Genomic DNA, 22526 nt, shown 5'->3' with positions numbered 1-22526 from the left:
ATAGAAAACACCAAATTATCACATATATTAAATGTCGACTCCATTGCCCCATACTTTACTTTTGGGAGCAAGGAAGGACAACAAGACATTTAACAAATGATACTTCCCCCCCCACACACACAGACCAAAACAGCAGCACAGGTTGAACACCTGCCCTTGTAACGGAGGCAAGAATTAAAAGTAATTAAATGTAAATTAAATCTCACGTTCCATACAAAGGGCTCAGGCAACAGGAGGGCGGTTCACTTCCGAACTCGCCGAGAGGCCCTTTATTCCACAGCGGCACTGCTCAACCTCAGCAGCTTTAAGCGGGGTGGACTTCAATTCCCAGAATTCCCCAGCCAGCCTGCATGGCTGGCTGGGGAATTCTGGGAATTGAAGTCCACCCCGCTTAAAGCTGCTGAAGTCCAGCAACACCATTCTGTGCAAAACAAAACTGAGGGCTCCTTGCTCAAACACCCCTGCGCAATGCAGGAACTTATATGCAAAATCCCGGGCAGCTGTTCCCCATCGAGCGGTGGTGCCCCGCCACAGGTTCTCCCCCGGTTTGCAGGGGAGAGAAAAGGTCCTCCTGGCCGCCGGGGCGGCCTCAACCGCAGGTGGGAGAAGCGCTAAGGTGGTTGCTGGCCAGGTGGCGGCTGCCGCCTCCCTTGCTCCCTTTGGGGTGCTTGGGGAAGTCCTCGGCCTTGCAGAAGACGTAGCGGGACAGGATCTTCCGGAAGGTGTACCGGAAGTCCTGGATGCGATAGGCGTAAATGACGGGATTGACCACCGAGTTGGTGTGGGACAGGATGATGGTCAAGTTCATGATCCAGGGGGGCCTGCTGTCGGTGAACCCCGGGTAAAACAGGTTGAGGCAGTTGAGGATGTGGAGGGGCAACCAGCAGAGGGCAAAGAGGCCCACGATGATGGCCAGGGACTTGGCCGCGCTGACCTCCCTCTGCAGGGTCGCCCGGCAGTTCCCCACCAGCTCTATCTGCCGCAGCTGTTTGCAGGCCACTGTGAAGATCTTGACGTAGATGCCCAGCATGATGAGGAGGGGGAGGAGGACGCAGCCAAAGAAATTGAAGTAGACCATGTAACTCATGGGCACCACGTTCTCAAAGAGGCATTCCACCCGGCAGTAGGCCCGCCTCCCCCCGTCGGGGGTCCCCGTCTTGTTGGCGCAGTTCTTGCCCGCCTTCCAGCTGTTCCAACCCATCAGTGGCGTCAGGCCGATGCCGAACGAGAGGATCCAGAGGACCGCGATGAGCCCCCGGGCTCGCTTGCCCGTCACGAGGCTCTTGTACCTGCAACAAGGGACAAGCAGGGTGAGATCCACAGAAGGGGGAGCAAGCCCACCTTGGTCCCTCAGGGTAGGATTGCTAAGCAGTTGCAGGGGAAGGTATGAGAGTGTGCAAGGAGCCGGCCACATGGAGGGCACGCCCCCTTGGGGTCTTCCCTCCATGGCTGGCTGGGGAATTCTGGGAGTTGACGCCCACACATCTGAAAGTTGCTGAGGTTGAGAAACGCTGGTCCTGTGGATCTGTCCAAACTCCTGAGCATTTCTCCAACCTTTGCACACCTCAAAGCCCCCCTCAGCCTGGAGGATCCAGGCAACTGAGCATCTCTGAAGATTCCTCCCCCCTGCCCCCCCAAATTCCCAAGGCGTTGCCCCACAACCCATTTTTAGCCTGGAACAGTTGGCTCCTGCAAGAGGCAGTGGTTTCCGCCAACCTGTTCAACCTTCACACTCTCTTCTGCTTGTTTCCCGCCACGAGAAAAGAGGAACTAAACCTACAGGACACGCTTGGATGCCGGACAAGACCGACAAGGGGATGTGAGAAACAGCAGGAAGTGGGACAGCACCAGCAGGATGGAGGGGTTTGAACTGCACGGCACTTCCCCTCCCAGAAATTCCACAAATACCGAAGGTTTAGATGTGCCAGACCAAGAATGGGATGCTGGATCCCTGCTCTGCGATGGGGCTGCTGATGTTCCTATCCCGCTTGACCTTCCAGAGCTGCGATTTGGCCTGTGCAATTCTCCCTCCCAATATCCCTGCGAGGTAGGCATGGCTCAGAGAGGATTTGGCCCCGAATCATTTAACAAATGGCCGAACCCGATAGGGGTCTGAACCCGCATCGTAGGACATTTCAGATTTGAGCTGGTTGCGCGCCTGAGCGTCTGCTCTCCGGATGGGCACGGGTGCAGAAAAAGGAGTACTGTCTGCCGAGTCAGCACCCCCTCAAGATGGCTCAATTTTTGAGGCGGAGGCTTAGCATGTGTCGGTAGGGAGTCCCGTGCGCTTCCATGGAGCCACAACTCAGTGCAACTTAAAAAAACAAAAGGAATCCGTTGTTTCAACTATGGATGGAGCCCAGCCAGCAAAATATCATTAGAGTGAAAAACAACTTTGGGGAGAGAGAAATTAAAAAGGCCATTTGCAGTGCCACAAAGACTGCCTGATCGGCGGGGTGGGGTGGGGAATAAGGACAGAACGGGGTCTCCCAGAGAAGGATGCAACTGCCCAGCTGCCGTACAAGCTCCCAGATTTTGTCAAACAACCCTTGTGCTGTAAAGTGCCTGAGGGGGGGGAGGGGGGAGGGGGGGGCTCCCGCAGCAGCAGCTGAAAAAAAGCAGCTGCTGCATTACAAACACTTCCCTGGAGGGTGGGGGAGAGGGGAGGAGGATCGTTTTGGGCTCCCTTCTTGGCTTCTTCCCGTAGCATCTCTGCTGAGCTCACCCTCCGCATTTGAAAACAGCAGCGTGCTTCCTCCCTGCCCCCAAACTTCCATGGGAACCGGCCCCTGCCGCTCTGGCGAAGTTGCAAGCAGCCGGGCCAAACGCAGAGAGCAGTTGGAAAGAAAAATTTACGGTCCCGTTCTCTCACTCGGTGCTTCCTGTTACCTTCCCACCTTGCCCCTCAGTAAGGGCATGGTCCTTATTTGCTTGCAAGGGGGTGGGGGGGTCTCCTAGCTTGCATTAAGCCACCGGAGAACCTAAACTGTCCAGAGGTCCACCGTGAGCTTTGCAGGACCTGAGCAAATCCGCCAACGTCAGGCCCACTTTGTAAAACCTCCGCAGCCCAGCTGAAAGCATGTGCTCAATTTAGAGTAATATTTTCCAGCCACACCGATCAAATCGTTGCCGACTGGCCCTGACTAGGAAAAACACCACCGATGTCGTATGAAAGAGGTGCATCCTCGCATTTTGAAGTTTGCATTCACGGCAGCTGGAAAGGAGAGAGAGGCTCTGCATTACAAGAAGTGATCACTGCAGGGGCATTTCTGCAGTTCTGGCGCGATGCAGACCCATTTTGCTGCACTGGTTAAATTTTCAGTGAATTGACTGGCTTTCTCATTTTCTCTCAGTAATGGGGGTTCCTGCATTTCTTGCATTATGAAGTTGCTGGGGGTGGGGGTGGTACTGTACAGGTAGTCCTCAACTTACAACCATAATTGGGATGGAACTTCTGTTGCTAAGTGAGGCGGCTGTTAAGTGAGTCACGCCTGATTTTATGACCTTTTTTGCCACGGTCGTTAAGTTAATCATGTGGTCGTTAAGCGAATCTGGCTTTCCCCATTGACTGTGCTTGTCGAAAGCTGGCTGGGAAGGTCGCAAATGGTGGCCACATGGCCCTGGGACGCTGCAACTGTCGTGCATACATGCCAGTTTTGAAGTGCCCAAATTTTGATCATGTGACCGCAGAGACACTGCAACAGTCATAAGTGCGAGGACCAGCCGTAAGTCACTTTTTCCAGCACCGTCATAATGTCAAACAGTTGCTAAACGAATGGTCGTAAGTCGAGGACTACCTGTACTATCATCTGTCCTGCGGTTTGCAGACTCCCTGGCTTCCCACCTTTGGATCCCAAAAGAAGACTTAACGAAGGAAATTTCTCCCAAAGAGAATTCAGCAGACGGAAAGATGCACAAAATAAAACAGCAGCCATACCAGCCATTAAGGTTCTGCACGGGCTCCAGCGATCTGGAATCTCAAAAACCCTCCCCGGGAAACGCAGCAGAAATTCTCAAGCATCCTGAGCAGGAGGCAGAAAAATGGAAGCCACATTTGCAGGAAAAGCAGGTTTCCGGGATGTGGCAAGACAGATTTGGGCGTTTGTAGTCAGTCGCTTTGGAGGGAATGGCACATGAGGGGTCTATGAGAAGAATCCGACACATGCAAGACAGGGCTGGGTGAAGCCCAGAAAGGAAATGATGCACGTGGATCACTTGGACCATCTGGGAACACGGCTAATTCCCAGGAATTTGGTGACTGAGGAGACAGCTGGCGTTGGGGAGACAAAGATACCCCCCCTTTCCTTATTCTTTTCATCTCTTTTCCTGTGGGCAGAACGCAAGTGCAGTTGCTCCTCCCAAAACAAAACTTTCCCCAAGCACTTTATACACGCTCATAAATTATTAATACCCCAAAGAGGCCTTCTTTGGCTCTTTTATCTCATTTGTCTTGGCATCAATTAATTGATCAATTATTGATTCTGCCATTAATGCGCAAATGTGCCTCGACCCTCCTCTGGCTGTTTGCAGACACTGCCCCTGAATAATGCATGTCTGAGGGAGGCCTCTTTTTCACAAGCTTTTGTTCAGCCCTACCAGCAAGAACCCGGAGGGCGAAGTTGGGTCAGAACACGGGCGCCCCTCGTTCCCAGACAGTGGGCCAGGGAAACCCAGACATTTCCTCTTCTCCTTAACGCTCCTGTCAACACCTCAGCTTCTTAGAGTAATAATGTCATACAGCTGGAAGGGGCCTCTGAGGTCATCTAACCCAACCCCTGCTCCATGCCAGTTCTCCAAGAAACTGCAGACGTTCCTCGCCGGCAAACGGGGAATGGAAGATCTGCAGAGGGTTCCAACACGTTGGGTCTTCCCATGAATCACTCACATGTGACTGTCTTGCCCCAAACTCTTAGCCAGGTCAAGTACAGACCTGGCTATCCCAAGCTTGCTTATTTTTTACCTGAGTCCCAAGCACTGGGGGTCAAAAAAGTCAAGATGGCAGCTGCAGCTATGCAGTCACATGGCTGCAGCTGCTGTCTTGACCTTCTTGACCAGCCCCCCAACAGACTGGGTTAGGATTGATGTCTGTGGTTTAGTGTGTAACACACTAAGTGTGGTTGTTTTGGCTTTAACATATTCTGCCAAACCAGCAAAGGGATTAAAGGAAGGAAGGAACACCCCAAATGCCATGGCAGATATTCAACAGGTGTCTTCAATGCCAATTTTCAGGGCATCTTCACACTGTAGAAATGAGACTTTTTGTTTCTTATTGTTTCTTTATTTAACATTTTTACTTGTGAGCTGCCCAGAGTCCCTGAGAGTTGGACAGCGTACAAATTAAATACATACCTAAATAAAAGGAGGAGTTTGGTGTTTGCTTCTGGCCTTGGTTTAATAATATGTTAAAGGACTGATCTAGCTCCTTTTTCCTTTTTTCACTTTTAGCTCATTCTTATCCCTGTTACATATCCTGTTTTTTATGGCATCGTTACTGTTGTACCGCGTTTATTTTTGTTTGTTAGATTTCATTCATAGAAGGAAAAAAAAAGGGGAGAATAAGGTTTCCCACAATTGCAGCCAGAATAGTCTTCCCAAACCCATTTCCACAGCATTCTCTTGCCATCTTGAGGTCGACTGCTCTTCATCTGAAATTGCCCCTGCTAAATTTGGGATCCTGCTTCCTGATGTCCTCTCCTTTGCCACCTTCTCCTTTCCCATCAAAGCATCCTGTGGAACTAGTTCAGCGGCTGAGCTGCGCCCAATTCAGCATCCTGGGTTGATTTCTGATTTCTTACCTTGCATTTCTATCCCTACATACAGGAAGGGCACTATAAATTCACAAATTAAAACAGAAAAGCTTAAGGACGGCGACAGCTGAAACCAAATCCAGAAGCGCAGATCTAATGGGTGGGATCTCCTCCATGTTTTGAATATTTTAAAAAGAAACAGTAGCAGTACGTAATGTTTTTCATGCTTGTTTTTCATCCCAAGCCCATCTCTCCTGCTATATCCAAACAACTTTTTTTTTCAATAACATTCAGAAATTTGGAGCTGTTTATACAGCTCATCTGGAGTGGTAGGGAGAGGAGGGACAGATTTTGGAAAATATGACTTGACTCTTTGTGAGTGGGTATGAGCGTGGTTTTGTTCTGCCTGCACTTGTAACCCTGACTGTGAACTTGCAACAAATGCAAACTTTCAAGGGAGAAAAAAAAAAACCCACAACATTTGGAAAGGTTATTGTTGTCATTTTAACTATTATTGTTGGAAACTCTACCCAAACTGGGGGCGAAGAAATATGCTGCTGCCACATTGGAAACAGGGTCAGTTCCCACTTGGAAAATCTTAGGACCCCTTTCTTTGATGAAACACCCCCCCACCCCACTCCTGACAAGCTCCTGAATTAAGGAGCATCAGACCAAAATGTCATCTTTAATCGAGATTGTCTTCCTGATGAGTCACTTTGAAATAAATCCTAACAGGGCACCACCATGCTCAGCTGGGCCATCGGCCCCTGGTTAGCTGCCTATAGCTCCCTGGGTATCAGGCAGAGAAGCATCTTTTCTGCCCCCGAGCTCTGATCTTTTGATCCCAGATTGAATGCAGGACCCCTCACATTCGGAGCAGGTGCCTGACGCCAGGAGCAGCCTCGAGAAACCCTTGGGAGGCCCTGAATTTTGGCCAGAAGGATCAATGGAATTGCACGCTGTCATCTGGACTGAATTTTTTCCAAAGGCCAGGTGGTAGACGGCTTGCCTTATTGCCTCAAATTATCTGGAATTTAAGGTCTCAATTATCCCAAGAAATGACTGAATGGCCAGGAAGGAGGGTGGGGGGGTTCTCATAATCAAAAAAAGTACAAGCTGGGTGGGATCTCTAAGGTCATCTAGCTCAACCCTTACTTAGTGCAGCAATATCCTAAATCAATCCAACAGGTGCCATCAGCTCCCATTCGAAAGCCTCCAGCCACAATCCCTTCCTTTGAGTTCCTACCTATTGTTTGTTGTCCTGCTCTCTGCTTCAAAACAGAGCGTGTTCACTCCCCCGCACGTAACAGACTTTTAGATATTTACAGACTGCTTTCATGTCTCCCATCAGTCTTCCCCCTTGTAAGTGAAACGTGATCAGCCTCTCAAAGTGTTCCTCTCTGGACAGTTTCCAGACCTCTGAACCCACTCCATGTCCCTTTGAAAGGGTGGTATTCAGATCTGGTGGACTTTGAACAAGTAGGATAGAAAGAGAATAGATGCTTTGGATCTTTGGGGTGGGAGAAGACTCCTGAGAAGACCACAGAGAGCCAAGAAAACAAACCAATGGATCTTTGAATAAATCAACTCAAGAGTTCTCACTCAAGGCACCAATGTCCAGGTCAAATGATCCTACTTGGGGCACATGATGTGAAGACCCAAATCCCTGGAGAAGGCTCTGATGCTGGGAAAGGTGGAAGGAAGGAGAAGAAGAGGACAACCAACAAGAAGGTAGATGGACTGCTACAGTGGGGATGGGGGCACCCCTGGGGGACTAGGCTGGACACACATCCTCCTGGAGAAGGTCTATCTCTGTGGTCGCTAAGGGTGGAAACTGATTTGATAGAACATAAGCAATCAATGTGAAGACCCAGCTCCATAATGGTGGGAAAGGTGGAAGGGAAGAGAAGAAGAGGACGATCAGCAGCAAGGTGGAGGGACTCAGTGTCAGCAGTGATGGAGGCCCTGTTGGAAGACCTGAAGGACCAGGTTGGGGAAAGATCATCATGGTGAAGATCTACCTGCGTGGTCACTAAGAGTCAACACCGACTTGATGGCACATAAGCAGTCGTTGAATCATCCAGATCTGGCCACAGTCAGTCTAACTGATCAGGAAAAGTAGAATTACTCTCTGGCGTATCTGCAGGAAGGGTGTCAAAAAAGGCAAGGTGACATCCACACTCACACAGTGGAAACCCAGCCTCCTTTTTGCGTGAGCTTGTAAGAAAGGGCCAGGCTCCCACTGTGTAACCGCTGCAGATTTTGCAGTCCAACCCAGGGGGAATCAATTCAAGATCTATTTCAGGATTAACAAAAACATTTTTTAAAAAAGACAATAAATTGTACATTATATCTCAACTATCTCAACTATTATTTTCTCTTAGCCGCCAATATCAAAATCAAAATATTATCCTAAGAAATGCCATTCATACTTTAGGTCCCAATCTTCAATAGGTTCAGTAGGGAATAAGCTGTATACGCAGTAGATTTAACTCAGATTTCTAAAATATTTTGAAAGAGATGTGCTTTCCATTAAAAAAAGAAGAAAGCAAAGCACCAAAAATGTAGAACAGCCCAAATGGTGCCTTAGACTTTGGGAAAAAGTCAATTACAGCTCTAAAGCTGGCCAACATAACTCGCATGAGGTATCACATTAATTGTATAAAATATTCCATTTTTTGGACTGGATGCTTTCAGAGACTCGGGAGTAGAAAACGTAGGAGGTGAACAATTTCTGGAAAATGATCTCTTCCACCCCACTCAGGCGTGATCTCTCTACAACTAAAAGGACAGACAAGATGCAACAGACCTAAAGTTCTTAGCCATGAATCATGGCTTGTTAGGGGGCATGCAATAACTCCATTAAAAAAAAAAAAGGTTTCTTTTTTCCAGAAAGTTCAGAGCAGGAAATGAAAACATCCAGAACAGCGTGAGCAAAACCCCTGAATTATAACACTGGCAGGGGTCCTAAACCCCACCCCCAGCAAAGACCTTTCTCAGAGAGATTTCTTTGCTTGGGACCCCTGCCAGTGTTATAATTTAGGGGTTTTGCTCACGTTGTTCAGCCTCCCGCTTCTCTATCAACCACAGGGAACTTGTAGGAGCTGTGACAACATCACATGCATCACAGCATGATTGTGCAATTGACACCAATGTGCATGTAATATCATTGCAACTCCTACCAGACCCCTGTGGCTTCAAATCTCAGGGAAGTTCAGTACCTCAATCTTATTTTAGCTTATAAAGTTGCACGAGACCCATCATTGCTTTCGTTTGCTAAAGAGATGCCTTCCTAATTCTTAAAAACAAACCATCTCTTCTTTTTTTTTCCTGTCCCACCTAACCCCAACGAAATTGTTAATTTTATTCCTGGGGGCTGGGGAAGTCATACAAACTCATTTGCCATTTTAGGGCATCGCAGAATCAACAGCTGGAGTAATAAGAGCATAACTTCCTGGCCAATAATAATAATAAGCGAAGACAGCTGCTAATTCAATCAAGCTAGCCGATTTCTCTTGGCATCCAAGCTCACGGACTCTCGTTTTGGCTCAATAAAATCTTTATGGCTGGTCATCAAGGTGTTTGCACAACCACCTCCTCCTGCAGGATTTGAGCTGTCCAAGGAAGTCTTCCTGGAAGATGCTAGCTGTGGTCCCCCATTCTGGCGAGTGGGGGGCTGAGGGCATAAAGCACTATTTTCCCTCCTGGGACTGCATTATGGAACAGGAACCCGCCCCACTTCAGACCTGCCCTCTTTGGAAAAGTCCTCCAGAAGCTTTTAAAAACCAATTCTTTTCCAGGCTCCAGGAGCGAAACTTGTCCAATATCAAATCATTATTCCTGTTGCGTGTCGCATTCCTTTTAGTATATGGGGGAAACTTTTGATGGATGGATGGATGGAAGTCGTTTTTGATTCCTAGCAATCATACAGATAGATTGCAGATTTACTGCACCTTAATGCACAATTGCAAGCTACTGTGAGGGTTGAAGATTCGGCAGCATGAGAGAGAGAGAGACAGAGAGAGAGAGGGATGGAGGAAGGGAAGGAAGGGGAAGAGAAAGAGGGAGTGGGGGAGGAAGGGCTGCCGTTTGGGCAGATGCGTCCAGACTTCCAGGATCCTGCAGCCTCGCTCTGCCTACATTTTTCCAGTGAATTTTCAGTTCAAATTAGGCAGATCAGGGTCATGCTGAACATGCTGGGACAGATCTCGATGCAAAGGAAAGTGTCTAATCTGAGCTTTGTCCTCCGTAATCAGGAGATGAGGGTTTCACTCCTGCTTAAAGTAAACAGTGCAAATCAGATTACACCCTACACAGTTCCAGTATGCGTCAGGCCTCCTTCCCTTTCCTTTGTTTCATTGGCCCCACACCAGGTTTAAATGTGCAGGGCGAAACAGCCCCTGGGCAGCTCAGCCGGTGGAACTCACTGCCTGAAGATGTGACGACTCCTAGCTGAAACAGCTTCTTGCAAAAAGGATGCTGTGGAGAAGATTTAGGCAAGAGGGCTAAAGGGAACTGATGTGCTCAGAGACGGCTGACCTCGGTACCACATGCGAGATGACATCAGAAACATCGGTCACGCCCAAAAGGCTTTCCCCCCACATATCAATCTCTGTAGCTCAGGGCTGAACTGCAGAGTCCTTGGTGCTCTCTGAGCTTGGCGGTTGGCTGGCAGACTAGTCGGGCAACGAAACGTCTGCCAGCCAACCGCCAAGCTCAGAGAGCACCAGGGACTCCACAGCAAAGTGATGCTTGAATGTCAACTGGGGTTAAGAGAAGCGCATAAATTGAAAACAGGCGAGGACTCCGAGATGAACATCTTTCTTCCAGCTGGTTCCATGTTTGGGGGCCACTTCCTTCCCAGCCCCCGAGCTCCAGGGGTGCCCGCAAGCAGATGCTTTTTAAGGCGCTCCCCTGCCAGCCCATTTGAGGGTCTGCATGGTCAAAATCGGAAATTCACAGGCCGGCTTCACACAACAGCCTAAACCTGGGTTAGCCAAGCGGAACGGGCGCAGGCTCAGAACATGTGAAGCCTAAACCAGTGAGATTTAACACCAGGGCCGGTTTCACCCAACCTGCTACGATGAGGTCTGGGTTGCCAACCTTTGAACCCAACCTCTCCGCATCACGTGCGCCCAGCCTAGAGGGTTGTGCGAACCCAGCCAATGGTGAGATACCACTAGCTCCGACCGGCCAGGTCCTGGGAGCGTTTTGGCAGAAGCCCCAGAGGCGGCAACTCCCCTCCAAAAGACGTCCCTTCAGGAATCTGGCCTGGAAGGAAAGCGACTTCTCCCCTGGGGCTACCACCTGCCCTTCCAAGAACGGGCTGTGCTGAGGTTCAGGCCCTCAACCACGGGGGTCTTTTTTAGGAAAAGCAACACCAGTGCCCGATTTCCTCAACTGCAGATCATGGCTTTTGCCGCCTCATCTGGAATCAGCTGGATTTCCTCCCTGCACCTTGCTAGGGAGGAAAGGCCATAAAGGGCCAGCACATAGCACATCCTGTAGACTCGACCAGAGACCCCCTGGGGGCCAAACATCCAGCACCGAGCCTTTTTCTCTAAGCTGGGCTCAGCCAGGGCTTCAGCGCTGCCCCTTCTGGCGCAGAATTGAGAAACATACCCCGAAGGCGGCCTTCTCCGGCTGATGCTTTCCAGATGTGGGAATACAAGTCGCCGCTGGCTGCTCCACATGACGGAGTGGCCCAATGCCTACAAGCTCCTGCCTAAATCCAAGCCCCAGGCTAGGACATCGGCTTTCTGTAGCTATCAAAACAGCAATCAGCTCTCCATAAGACACACCGATTTAAGGGCGGAAACCCTTCGGTCGCTTCCGACCATCAGCACCGGGCTGGGAGTCATGGGGAGGGAAGGGAGGGGGTGCAGCTCATGCCCCATCTTGTCTCCCCCACAGCAGCTTAACCACGGCGTCATCCGTGGCCATGTTCTCACAGAAACACACAGCCCAGACACAGCCGGGCAGACTAACCCGTTTACACTGGAAAGAAGCGGCTTTGGCAATTAAAAAAACGCACAGTGGGGTGCCGGCCTGCCTGCCTGCCAGCCAGCCATGCCCTCTTCCAGAAGACTCCATTCCCTTCCTCTCCCTCCTTTCTCCACCTTCAGGAAGTCTTTCATCCCCCTCCATGAAAACAAATCTAAATAATAATAATACTAAGACCAACAGATGCTTGACTTTCCCCAAAGCCCCTCTCCCATCCATGTGAGAGCGATGCCATCGGGCGACGGGAGCATCAGCCCTCGCAGCCAGAAACGGCAGGGATGATGCTCCCGGGCCAGTGATCCCATTCCTCGGCGTTTGATTGAATTTAACTTAGGCAGGCTCTGTTACTCAAGGATGCAATCTCATGGCAGAACAGCCAAGCTGCCTCCCCCGAAAAAGTTAATAAGGAAATGATGCAGGATCATGCATATTCCCATTCCCTCCAGAGCATCAATGGCCGAGGCCCAGCAGGTTTTTTTTCAGCCCATAATCCTCCAGGATTACATTGGAGGGGGCCGTCATTTTCTGGCACCCTTTAGCTCAAGAGCCCAGGGACAGGGAAACAAGGGAGGGTAAGTTTAAATTAATATTTTAAATCAACATTTTGCCACCCTCCTCTCAGCAAAAGTCCAATTGTTTGCAATGCACAGATCCCATGCCCACAGCCCCGTCTTGTTCCTTTTCCAGAAGTCCACAGTTGTACAATACTTTGCCGGCAGTGAGTACCCACCCAGTTCTCTTTTCCAGCCTTTTTAGCAGCCCAGGGGTAGAAAGACAACTCACCGCTCCTTTCAGACTGCAACCCCCATTATCCCCAGCTGGCTGGAGATAATGGGAGTTCTAGTCCCAGCTGCCAAAAAAAAAAAAAAAAGCCCAGTTGGTAAAGATTGCCGTAAACGGTGACTAAACCGAAGCAATTCGCCTTCAGGAAACGGTTCATTCTTCTGCCAATATAATAATTTGGGAAAACTTGTGCTCCAGGATCAACCCCCGCCCCCAGAAGACAAGCAAGGGGTGCCTTGCAGAAAGGAAGAGGAATGGCTACCCCGCCCATTCAGACGATTTCAACACAGAGGGAGCACCAGGCCTTTAGCCAGAGACACCGAAAATGCAGCTGCTGCATCTGGTACGCTCATGCAAATTTGCTTTTTAAAAATAAGAGGGGGGCGAGTCATTCCCATCCAAACTCTTGGCAGACCGCCTGGGATGTCGACCCAAACCGGCCACTTCAAACAACGAGGAGGAATCCCAGGGACGAGCCACGCCTGTGGACACTGGGAAAGGGGTGCAGGGAAAGTCAAAGCCCCTGAGAAGGGGAGGCGCGCTCACAGGATCAGTGGGAAACAGCCGGGGTCCGTGTTCACACCGCAGGTGAAGAGCGAGGAGGTCCACCCATGCCAACAGGCAGGCTGGGATTCAAACCTTCAAACCTTGAGCGAACTTAACTTTGGCGAGTTGATGCACCAACGGGTTGTGGGGACTTGGAAAGGGGGTTCATCCCATGCCCAGGTGAAGGGTGACGGCAGTTGGGAAACGGAACCCCCAGCCTGGTGAGGTGGGGGCTCCCTTTCGTTGGATGTGTTTGAGGAGAGGCTGGACCACCAGCCATCCTGGAGTCTTTGGTTGGCAGGGGTGGGCTGGATGACCTCAAGGGTTCCTTTCAACTCTAGGATTTGAGTTTGTGAATGGGATAGGATGGAGCATCACATCTGGGGTGTCTGCGGGACGGCAAAAAAAGTCAAGATGGCAGCTGTGACAGTTCAATCGACGTTACGCCTGTTTTTCACACGTGTCATGATTGAAAATAGAAAGCCAGCCAGCCATTAAACACGGCAGCCAGGTGGCCCTCTTCTCACATTCGCCCTTCGGGGGAAGATTCCCAAAGCATTCTGGCTTCAAAGAGACCCTGACTGAGCCCCCACATTCGGAGGGCACCAGCTGAATTTGTGTTTCATCCTCACTCCCCACACTAGCTCCCGTGAAACCTCCAGGTTCAGGGGCAGTTTATCTCAGCTTGCAGTCTCACGTCAGATCTGAACACATCTGTTGCACAACGCATCCCACGCTCCTGGGCTGCTCCAGGACTTGGCTTCACAGAAGTTAACTGTCTTGGGAAATCTGCAAGGGGCTGCTACTGGCTGGGAGGAAGCGTGTTTTAGGAAGGAAAAAGCTCACAGGCTGAGTTCACACAACCCATTAAGCCTAAAATGAGGTTGGATCACTTGTGGATCAGAAGATTGTGGGAATGCATTGATTGACTGATTGATAACATTTGTATGGCCTCCCATCTTGCACAAGGCAACTCTGGACGGCATACAACAATGAGATAAAAACAGTGAATAAATAAAAACCATTATTATAAAGTCTCTGGAGTGACTATTACATAGTCAGCCTTCATGGGAACCCATCCGAGGGTGGGTTTGGTCTTGCGTGCTACATGAACCTGGGTTTAGTCTTTTGTGCGAACCAAGCCACCGATTGCCTTTAGGCCGCTCTCAGCCTAACCTACCTGGCAGGGATGTTGTGAAGGTTTTCTTTAAAAAAAACCGCCCGGTTCATTTCAGCTAAAGGAAAGCCTAGCAGAGGCTCTTGGGAAAACCTGGCATCCATGCCAAGCTGAAAAAATTGTAATCTAAGATAGTCTGCTCCTGAACCAGCAGGACCACCATCTTCTCAAGGAGGACTGCGAATCATAGCAAACAGAAATGGGCGGGCCTCTTGGCCATAAATTAGTCAACGTCTATTATTAACCACAAGCATCAAATCTGAAGAAAAGAAGGTGGTGCTTTCATGTTCTTGAGTGCAGGCTGCTGGAAGGGGCCCGACTCTGCTTGGGGGCCCAATTTAGTCTCCCCAGCACCGCCTTCGGTAACCCCGCCCAATGCCCATTCGCCAGGCAAGAGAACTGAGGCCAGAGGAAAGGCGGCCGGCCATCCAGAGCAGCCTTCAAAGCTTCCTGGCAGATGAGGTCAGGGAGGGGAACACCACAGCCAGGAGGGCAGGCATTATGCTCGGAAGCTGCGTAGCTCACTCCCACCAGAATTTACCAACCCGACTGCCATGGCGCATAATCGAACTCAGTCCAAGGGGTCTGACCTTTGGATAAGGACAGCTTGGGAGCCACAAGGCTCAAACCCAGGGAATTACCGGCCCCTGGGGGAGGGGAGGGGTAGATCTCAGGCTGCCCCAGAAAGGCAACCCCCTGAAACCCACACCCCCATCCTCCACCCACCACATGCCCTCCCTGCCTTCCGTGAGCAACTGGTGGGCACCCTCCGCCAGGGACCCCAAGCAACCCCGACCAAGACACGTCGCTCACGCCAGCGAGCCCGGCTGCGCCGCCCTACCTAAGCGGGATCTTGATGGCCACGTAGCGGTCGACGGCCACGGCCAGCAGGCTGAAGATGGAGCTCTGGGTCAGGACCAGCACGAAGCAGGCCAGGAAGAGGCAGCAGTGGAAGTCCGTCTCCAGGCCCACGCTGATGGTCACGGCGAAGGGGATGGCCAGCAGCCCCACGGCGATGTCGGCCACGGCCAGCGAGACCAGAAAGTAGTTGGTGGCCGTCTTGAGCGTGCTGTTCAGGGCCACCGCCCAGCAGACCAGCACGTTGCCCAGCGTGGCCAGCAGCGCGATCAGCAGCTCCAGCGCGATGTACAGCCAATCCATGGCCCGGGACCGCCCGCCCGCCGCGCGCCGGAGGAGGCAGGTCCCCGCGCGGGGCTCAGCGGCGGGGCGCGCATCCCCGCGGAGGGGCCGCGCCCGGGGCCATGTGCCGGACGCCGGCGGGGCGCAGCCGCGGGGCCCGGGGCGGAGAGGCGGGCGGAGGGGCGACCGCGCGCGCCCGGGGCTGGTCCAGCCGCCGCCGCCCCGCGCGGGGCAGAAGCGGTGCCCGCCCGGCGTGGCCCGCCCTCGGAGCCCGGCCGGCGCGCTGCGCTTTCCCGCGACCGGACGGGACGGACACGGCCGGGCCGGCTGGACGCAAGCACTCCGCGCGGCGGCCGCTCGCCTCTGGCGGCGGAGGGGTCACCGGCCCGGCTATATCGCGGGCGGGGCGGGGCCGGGCCGGGCGGCGATTGGCTGCGGGCGCCACTCCCGTAAGTCCCGAGCCTTGCTGGGCGCCTCTCCCGCCCCGGCCCCGCGGCTGCGCCCGGAAGGGCAGGGCAGGGCGAGGCGGGCGGTGCCACGCGGCCCCCGGCTGCGCCGCCGGTCTGGGAGCCGGGCTTCGGCGGCGCGGTCCCGCCCGGCCCGACCCGGCCCGGCCCGGCCCGGCCCACCTCGCGGGGCTGGCGGAGGAGAGGAGACCCCCCTCTCCGCCGAGCTTCTCCAGGAGCGCCTGGCCGCGGACGCGCGCCGGGGACCCCCCGCCGCGCCCCGCCCCGCCCCCGCTCCTTCCCGGCCGCTTTCTCCTCTCCGGCAAAGGGAAGAGGCGCCCGCGCCGGCGTTCCGGAGGGAGGTGCGCTTTGCCCATGCTCAGAGGGAGCGCGCCCAGAGCTCCCCGCGGCTCGGCCCTGGAGTCGCCGTTTCCCTGCCGGGGAGCCGCCAGCACGGCGCGCGTCGAGGGCCGGTCCGCGAAGCCACGCTCCCCATCCTGCCCACCGGCGCCTGGCCGCGGGGTGGGCAAGTGCCTGCGTGCCCCGGGCCCCGTCGGCGGGCCGAGCGGCCAGGAGGGCGAGGGGGCCGCCAAGCCTCCCGCCCGCCCGCCCCAGCTTTAATCGGGGCTCGCGGACCCAGCCGGTCTTGCCCGCGCGCGCCTCTCGTGCCGCGCCGGTAAAGCAGCCGGCAAGCCGAACCCGAGGCTGCCCGCCCGGCACGCCTCCGCACGACGCGGTGCCCACGGGGCCGAGGACGACCGAAGCCGGCCGGCCGGCCGGCCTTGGCGCTGAAACGCGCCAGCTCGGCTGGGCAGCCGCTTCGCTTCGCCTTCTCTCCCCTCACGGTCTGGTGAAACCCGAAAGCCGGCGCTGTTTGCAAACGCCTGCAGTCGCTCGAGGGCAATCAAGAAGATTAAACCCTTGGCAGCCAGCAGCTCTCTCAAACAAAACAAAACAAAACAACCAGGCATTTCTGCATTTAGCTTAAATTGCTTATTAGCCAAGCCTCTTCCTACAGCTACAAAATCGAAGCAATAAAATAATAAAAACCGGATAAATAAGTTACCTTTCAGCTGCAACAAAGTGTTGCAGCGCACAATGTCTCCACCCATCCGTCAGGGCCGCCTCCATAGAACTCCATTCTGGGCCTGCACCCAGCTGGATCTGTGTGAAGCTGAGAGTCGGGTGCCTTTGCACCTTGGAGTTGTTGTTCCTCCCTGTTTCTCTTGTTTCCTGTTATCGCCCCGGAGCAATATTTACATTTATTTAAAAGCCATGATGCTTTTGGTCTCCAGAACAGAACAATAAACCACAGCGCAAAGCATTTGTTAGATTGAAAGCAATATTTATAACATGGCAAATCTAACAGGTTTGTGCCCAGAAGCAGGGAGAGTAGATCCAAATTTCACCTCAACCTCGTCCCTTCTTAATCTTAAGATGTCTGCAGAGGATGGGAGGCTCAGAGTAAGCTCAAATTCATTTTTTTTTTTAATCCATTCAATCTTGTCCGATTCTCGGAGACTGCCTGGACAAGTCCCTGCAGTTTTCTTGACAAAGTTTTTCGGAAGTGGTTTGCCATTGTCTCCTTTCCAGGGCTGAGAGAAACTGACTGGCCCCAGGTCCCCCAGCTGGCTTTGTGCCTAAGGCGGGACTGGAACTCACCACCTCCTAGTTTCTCGCCCAGTGCCTTAGCCACGACACCGAACTGGCTCTCCAGATTCAAGTAATTGCATCTTAATGTGCATAAAAGAGCAGATGAAGAGGTCTGCTAATTATCATAATGACACCTAGGTGGAGCCTACGTGTTCAGGAGCAGTGTACCACTGAATGATTCGTCCCTGAGGAGGAACAAGGAGAGCCTATTAGCCATATGCTTTGCAGGATGACACTGGAGTTGAGAAATGTGACACAGATCCGGGATTTGGCTGGACTTTGGCCTGATCCTGCCTGACGTGAAAGTACAAAAATTGAGCGAGAGATAATCTTCAACACTCACTGCAGGCCGGGATGGTCGTGCACCAACCGCTCGTGATTTGAACTGACTCACCTGCACTTTGATCCACCCCCGGTCTGGCGCAATCAAGTCGTTTTCACACTGAGCTGCCCCCAAGTTGCCCTGTGGTGAAATATGCACCACTGTACCCGTGCATTATGTGCAAAAGTTGTTCTACTTCTGCTCAGGGCAGGCAGGCGCTCGATGGCTGAGCATGCACACCTACTCCACCCCTGAGTCAGCCTTCTTCCCCGACCTGGTGCCATCCAGATGTGTTGGGCGTCAAATCCGAAAAGGCCCAGCTGCCCACCCAAAGCATTTGTGGTTCAAGCTGGTAGCTGTTGCCCCATCCAAAGAACGGACCTGTGGAAGATATTTCTTGTGCCAGAAAAAACGCGTGTGTGAAAACCCGATCGAGGATGCAAGGTGTACCACCTGCAGTGATTTTCATCTTTTCCTCCCTGGCAGGGCAGTTGCTAGTGCAAGGTGGTTCTCCAGTGCTGGGGTCAGCCTGATGAGGACCGAGGCTACCCTAATGAGAATACGGTGGCATTAGCCATCGGCCCTTGAGGGCAGCTTTGAAATTAATGACAAAGAAGCTTCTTGACTCTACAAAAATATCAGGGGGGGGGGGTTTTGGCAGATTTCCCTGTGATCCATCCTTTGCCAAGGAAAGAAGGATTAACTTCTTTTTTTTAAAGCATAAAGTTGGTGCAAAATCAAGTGGGTAAAAAAAGCTGATTCCATGGGTAAAATGTGGCCGTTGATTAAGCGGGCAAGTAGGTAGTTCTCAGCCGGTCTGCTTGCAATAGAATTGTGAGCTGCTTTTTCGACCGATGTGTGTTTAAGATTGGGCTATAGCAGTGTTTCTCAAACTTGGCCACTTTAAGACCTGTGGACTTCAACTCCCAGAATTCCCCAGCCAGGGCATGCTGGCTGGGGAATTCTGGGAGTTGAAGTCCACAGGTCTTAAAGTGGCCAAGTTTGAGAAACACCAGGCTATGGATTTGGTTAGCTCTTGATCATCATCACCTTTCTGAAGATGGTGGAAAGGTGGGTGTAAATAAATTAAAGAAAAACCAAAATGCCATTTTTGAGTGCATTTGAGAACTAAAGCCTCTCATTCTTGTTGCCATTGTAAGTGGTTTGATTTGATCTGATTGGCAATGGCGATTAAACCAGGGTATTTGTGACTGATCTTTGTTTATGCGTTCAATCCTTCTTTTTTGCCACATCGGTGCGAGACTACAGCTCCCATAATCCCTGGCCAGCAGGGCTAATGCTTTTCAGGCACCCTGTTCCTGTGGGGCTCACCCACCAATCCTCCTCGCCCTTTTCAGCGGGTGGCGTTTAGAAAACCGGTTGCTTTTCCATTTTGCGGGAAGGCCCAGAAGCTTTCCTGGGGGCTGGGTGCAGAGCAAAGCCGAGCAAATGTCAATGCAGACGGGGCTGGGGCACCTTCGCTCTTCTTTACCAGGCTGCCACGCTGGCAAGGGGACGCCAAAGCCCATGATCTCTTCCAGCCGAAGAACCACTTGGAGAAAATCAGATTTACAGCAGCCGCAGAAGCCTGGAACAGTTCACACTTCCATCCATGCAGCCATTTATTACAGGAAGTCCCCCTGCCGTGATGGTGCAGGGATTTGGGGACTGTCGGGGCCAGGCATCCAGGCCCCCTTCCCCAAATTTGGTTTTCTCCAAAGCTGGGTATTTTAAGCAGGGTGGTGGCGGTCCTCTTAAGACCTGCTTTAGGCCGAGTTGATCTCCTGGTCTGTCTGCGATCCGCTTTGCTTTAATGGGAGGTTTCTGGGAATGGCTTAATCCTTACCTGCTACCGTTGTTGGCTTTTTTGAAAACTCCAGATTGGCAGCAGGCACCATCGTGTGGAGCTTGGTCCGTGTATTCCTGCATAAATCACCGGGCCAGAAATCCCGCCTCGTTGGAAGGGAGCCTCGCACAGAGGTCGGACGGGCACCTCCCTTGCAATGAGGTTCGTCCTGCTTTGTTCTACCACGGGAGGAATTAGGTGTGCAGCCTTAATTACCTGTTTCCCAGCCAAAGTGGGTTAAAAGAAGGTGCCTGTTGTGTCTCTGAGCCAGTGTTTCTCAGCCTTGGCAACTTGAAGACGTGTGGACTTCGACTCCCAGAATTCCCCAGCCAGCTATTGCCCAGCAGGTAGGTACAATCACCTCTCTACCGAGGGGGGACAGAAAGCCTCGCGGCCCGAGGAAAGGGCCCGCTGCATCTGTACCCTAATAAATCCAAGCCAGAAGTCATTCGTAACGTGACATCCCTCTTGCAAGTGGCTGCAAATGTTTTGTTTTCCGATTCGCAGTACAGGTAACGTAAGGCACGTCGTGGTGAGATAATCACAGGGATAATTTAAGGCAGATTAACAGGCCCAATTTAACAAAGCAGCGAAATGCCATCTGGGCACGCTTCCAGCCGGCCTTCCGGCTGAGATTTAACCTGTCTCAGCGGATCCGATACTCTGACCTGCCTGCACAACCCCCCTGGAGTTTGATGGGTGGGCATGGATGGCTGGGGCATCTTCTTGGTTTCAGAGAAATGGTAGGCAGGGGGGCTGGGAGTTAAATCGGATTTTCTCAGCTGGGTGTGTTTCAGCTCTGAAGGCTTGAGTGTGGGTTCTATCACCCCCAGGCAGTGTGGCTGCTGGCCAGAGAGGATGGAACTTGTGATCCAGCTCCTCTGGATGGCTGGGTGGGGTCAGCCCTCTATGTTGGCCAATGCCCCCTCCTCTGGCCGAGCCACATCGCTGCCCCTCACCCCCACCAGTGATAGTAAGGATAAAAGGGGAAAACCACGGATGCTCCATTCAGTTCCATGGATGGGGAGTGAAATAACTATTTAGCACCAACAGGAGTGGATCTGGAAACCGCCCTGGGAACCAAGAGGCATTTCTCTCCCTTTTCAAAATATTAGTACAGCGCAGTACTCTGTGGTGGGCCATGTAACACAAACCCAGCTTGGTGTGGGTGTTCATTTTATTCCTTTATTTACCGGGGTTTATATGCTGCTCTGATCCAGCAGGAGAGGATCAGAACTGTAGTGAAACACATCTGGAAAGCAAACCGGCTGAGCCAGAACCTCACTGTCTCAAGGCAGTCTACCCTGGACGCCAAGTTTTGAAGAGAGCAGCCACGACAGAGAATGCTGCTGCCTTCAAAGTCCTGCCTGCGGTTTTGGGTTACGGTGTGCGGGAATGGCCTTGGGAGACAGGAGGGAGAGCCGCAGACGGGACAACTGGCGTGTAAAAGATAGCTCAGCCCACAGAAGGAGGGAAGGTGTGGGAAGCGTTTCAGGAGGGACCCTCCCTGGTTTTCCGGAGAGTAAAAGGAGAGGAGGAGAGAAATACTTTCGGTCTTGCAAGATTCTGTTAATGGAACCTTACAATTAAATTGAGCTAGTACTTCTGGTTGTACTCCTTGTCTGGACTACCTCGCAGGGCTAACCGTTTCTCTGAAGCATCTGAGCAGGGCCATGGGGTGCTTGCTCTGGGCAAACAAGGATCGTTGGGAGATGGAAGAGCACCAGCTTATCCAGGCCAATTTTCTTCTTTCAAATGGAGCAACTCACAAGGGCTGCAGAGCACATTCCCCCAGCCTCTATTTTCTACTTTTGCCCTCCCACGCTGTGTTCTCCAATTTCCCCAGTTCTTTATTGTTATTACATGTAAAGCAAATAGAGGATGTGGGTCCCTGCTAGGTGTAGGGGGTGGGTTCAGAGAAGTGCAGAGGCATCCTCGGATCAGGCACATTATGCGCTAGCTCTGAACAACATCCTCTGCAGCATGCTCATTGACCGTTTGCAACAGGAGATGCAAAGATGTTCTCGTTTCCTTTCCCCCGTTTCCTGCAAAAGTGAAGGTGAGAGGGCGGGAGGAAAAGGTCCTGCCCTGCAGCTTTGCAGCTCCACTAATAAATCATCATTAGTTTAGCTCTCTCCTGCCTGGATCTCCAAGATAGCGAAGGACCCTTCTTGCCAGAAAACCCTACAAGGCAGGCTAAGCTGAGCGAACAATACCCACCTAGCATCCTGGTTGGATTTCACCTTCAGTGTGGGGCAGAAACCCAGCCCAATGTAGTTTACTCAAGGACCACAGATTAAAATAAACCTCAACAGATAAGCAAATTGCACAGATTCAACCAGAAAAAAATTGTAATTAAGTAAGGAGTGACATTTTGCAAAAACTATAGCAATCCACAGGAAAATGAAAGGAAAACATTTATCAGGTTATTGTGATGCTGGATTAATGACTGGCATGCTAAATTTTAAGAATTCAACACATTTAATTAGCTTTTTGTGGTATTGAGCATCGCGGGATCCTATGACCAGGTCTGAACTGTGAAGGGGCCAGCGGGACTGAACTTCCCTTCTATTAGCAAACTCCGGTGGTGTGTGCTGAGAAAAATGCAGCCAGAGAAATCCTAGGGAGATACCAGTATTTTGCAAAAACCTTTAAAATGCAAAACGTATAACCAAACCTTAAAATCCACCTCAGAAGGGAAAACCATCTTTTAAAAAAAATGTCCAAACATTGCAAGGATGGTGTGTGCTCAGAAAATATAACACGATGAACATTGTTGGAAAAATAAAAACAGAAAAAGGAGTTTAAATCTGAGTGACCTTTTGGCAGAAGGGTGGGACCTAGAAATCATAAAATAAATCGT

General features: G+C 51.9%; 1 protein-coding gene across 1 annotated transcript; it reads right to left on the bottom strand.

Moving 5' to 3' along the window:
• Positions 1–580: 580 nt before the first annotated feature.
• ADORA2B (adenosine A2b receptor) lies at positions 581–15423 on the bottom strand. The gene is made up of 2 exons (XM_063295986.1): positions 15098–15423; positions 581–1289 (listed from the first exon to the last, which is right to left on the bottom strand). The coding sequence occupies exons 1-2, from the start codon at positions 15415–15417 to the stop codon at positions 590–592; spliced, it is 1020 nt and encodes a 339-aa protein (XP_063152056.1). The 5' UTR covers positions 15418–15423; the 3' UTR covers positions 581–589.
• Positions 15424–22526: the final 7103 nt, after the last annotated feature.

The sequence above is a fragment of the Candoia aspera genome, chromosome 1 (assembly GCF_035149785.1).
Source record: "Candoia aspera isolate rCanAsp1 chromosome 1, rCanAsp1.hap2, whole genome shotgun sequence".
Classification (NCBI taxonomy): Eukaryota; Metazoa; Chordata; class Lepidosauria; order Squamata; family Boidae; genus Candoia; species Candoia aspera.
Note: the sequence above shows the minus strand (reverse complement) of the source record. Positions and strands in the feature narration are given on the sequence as shown.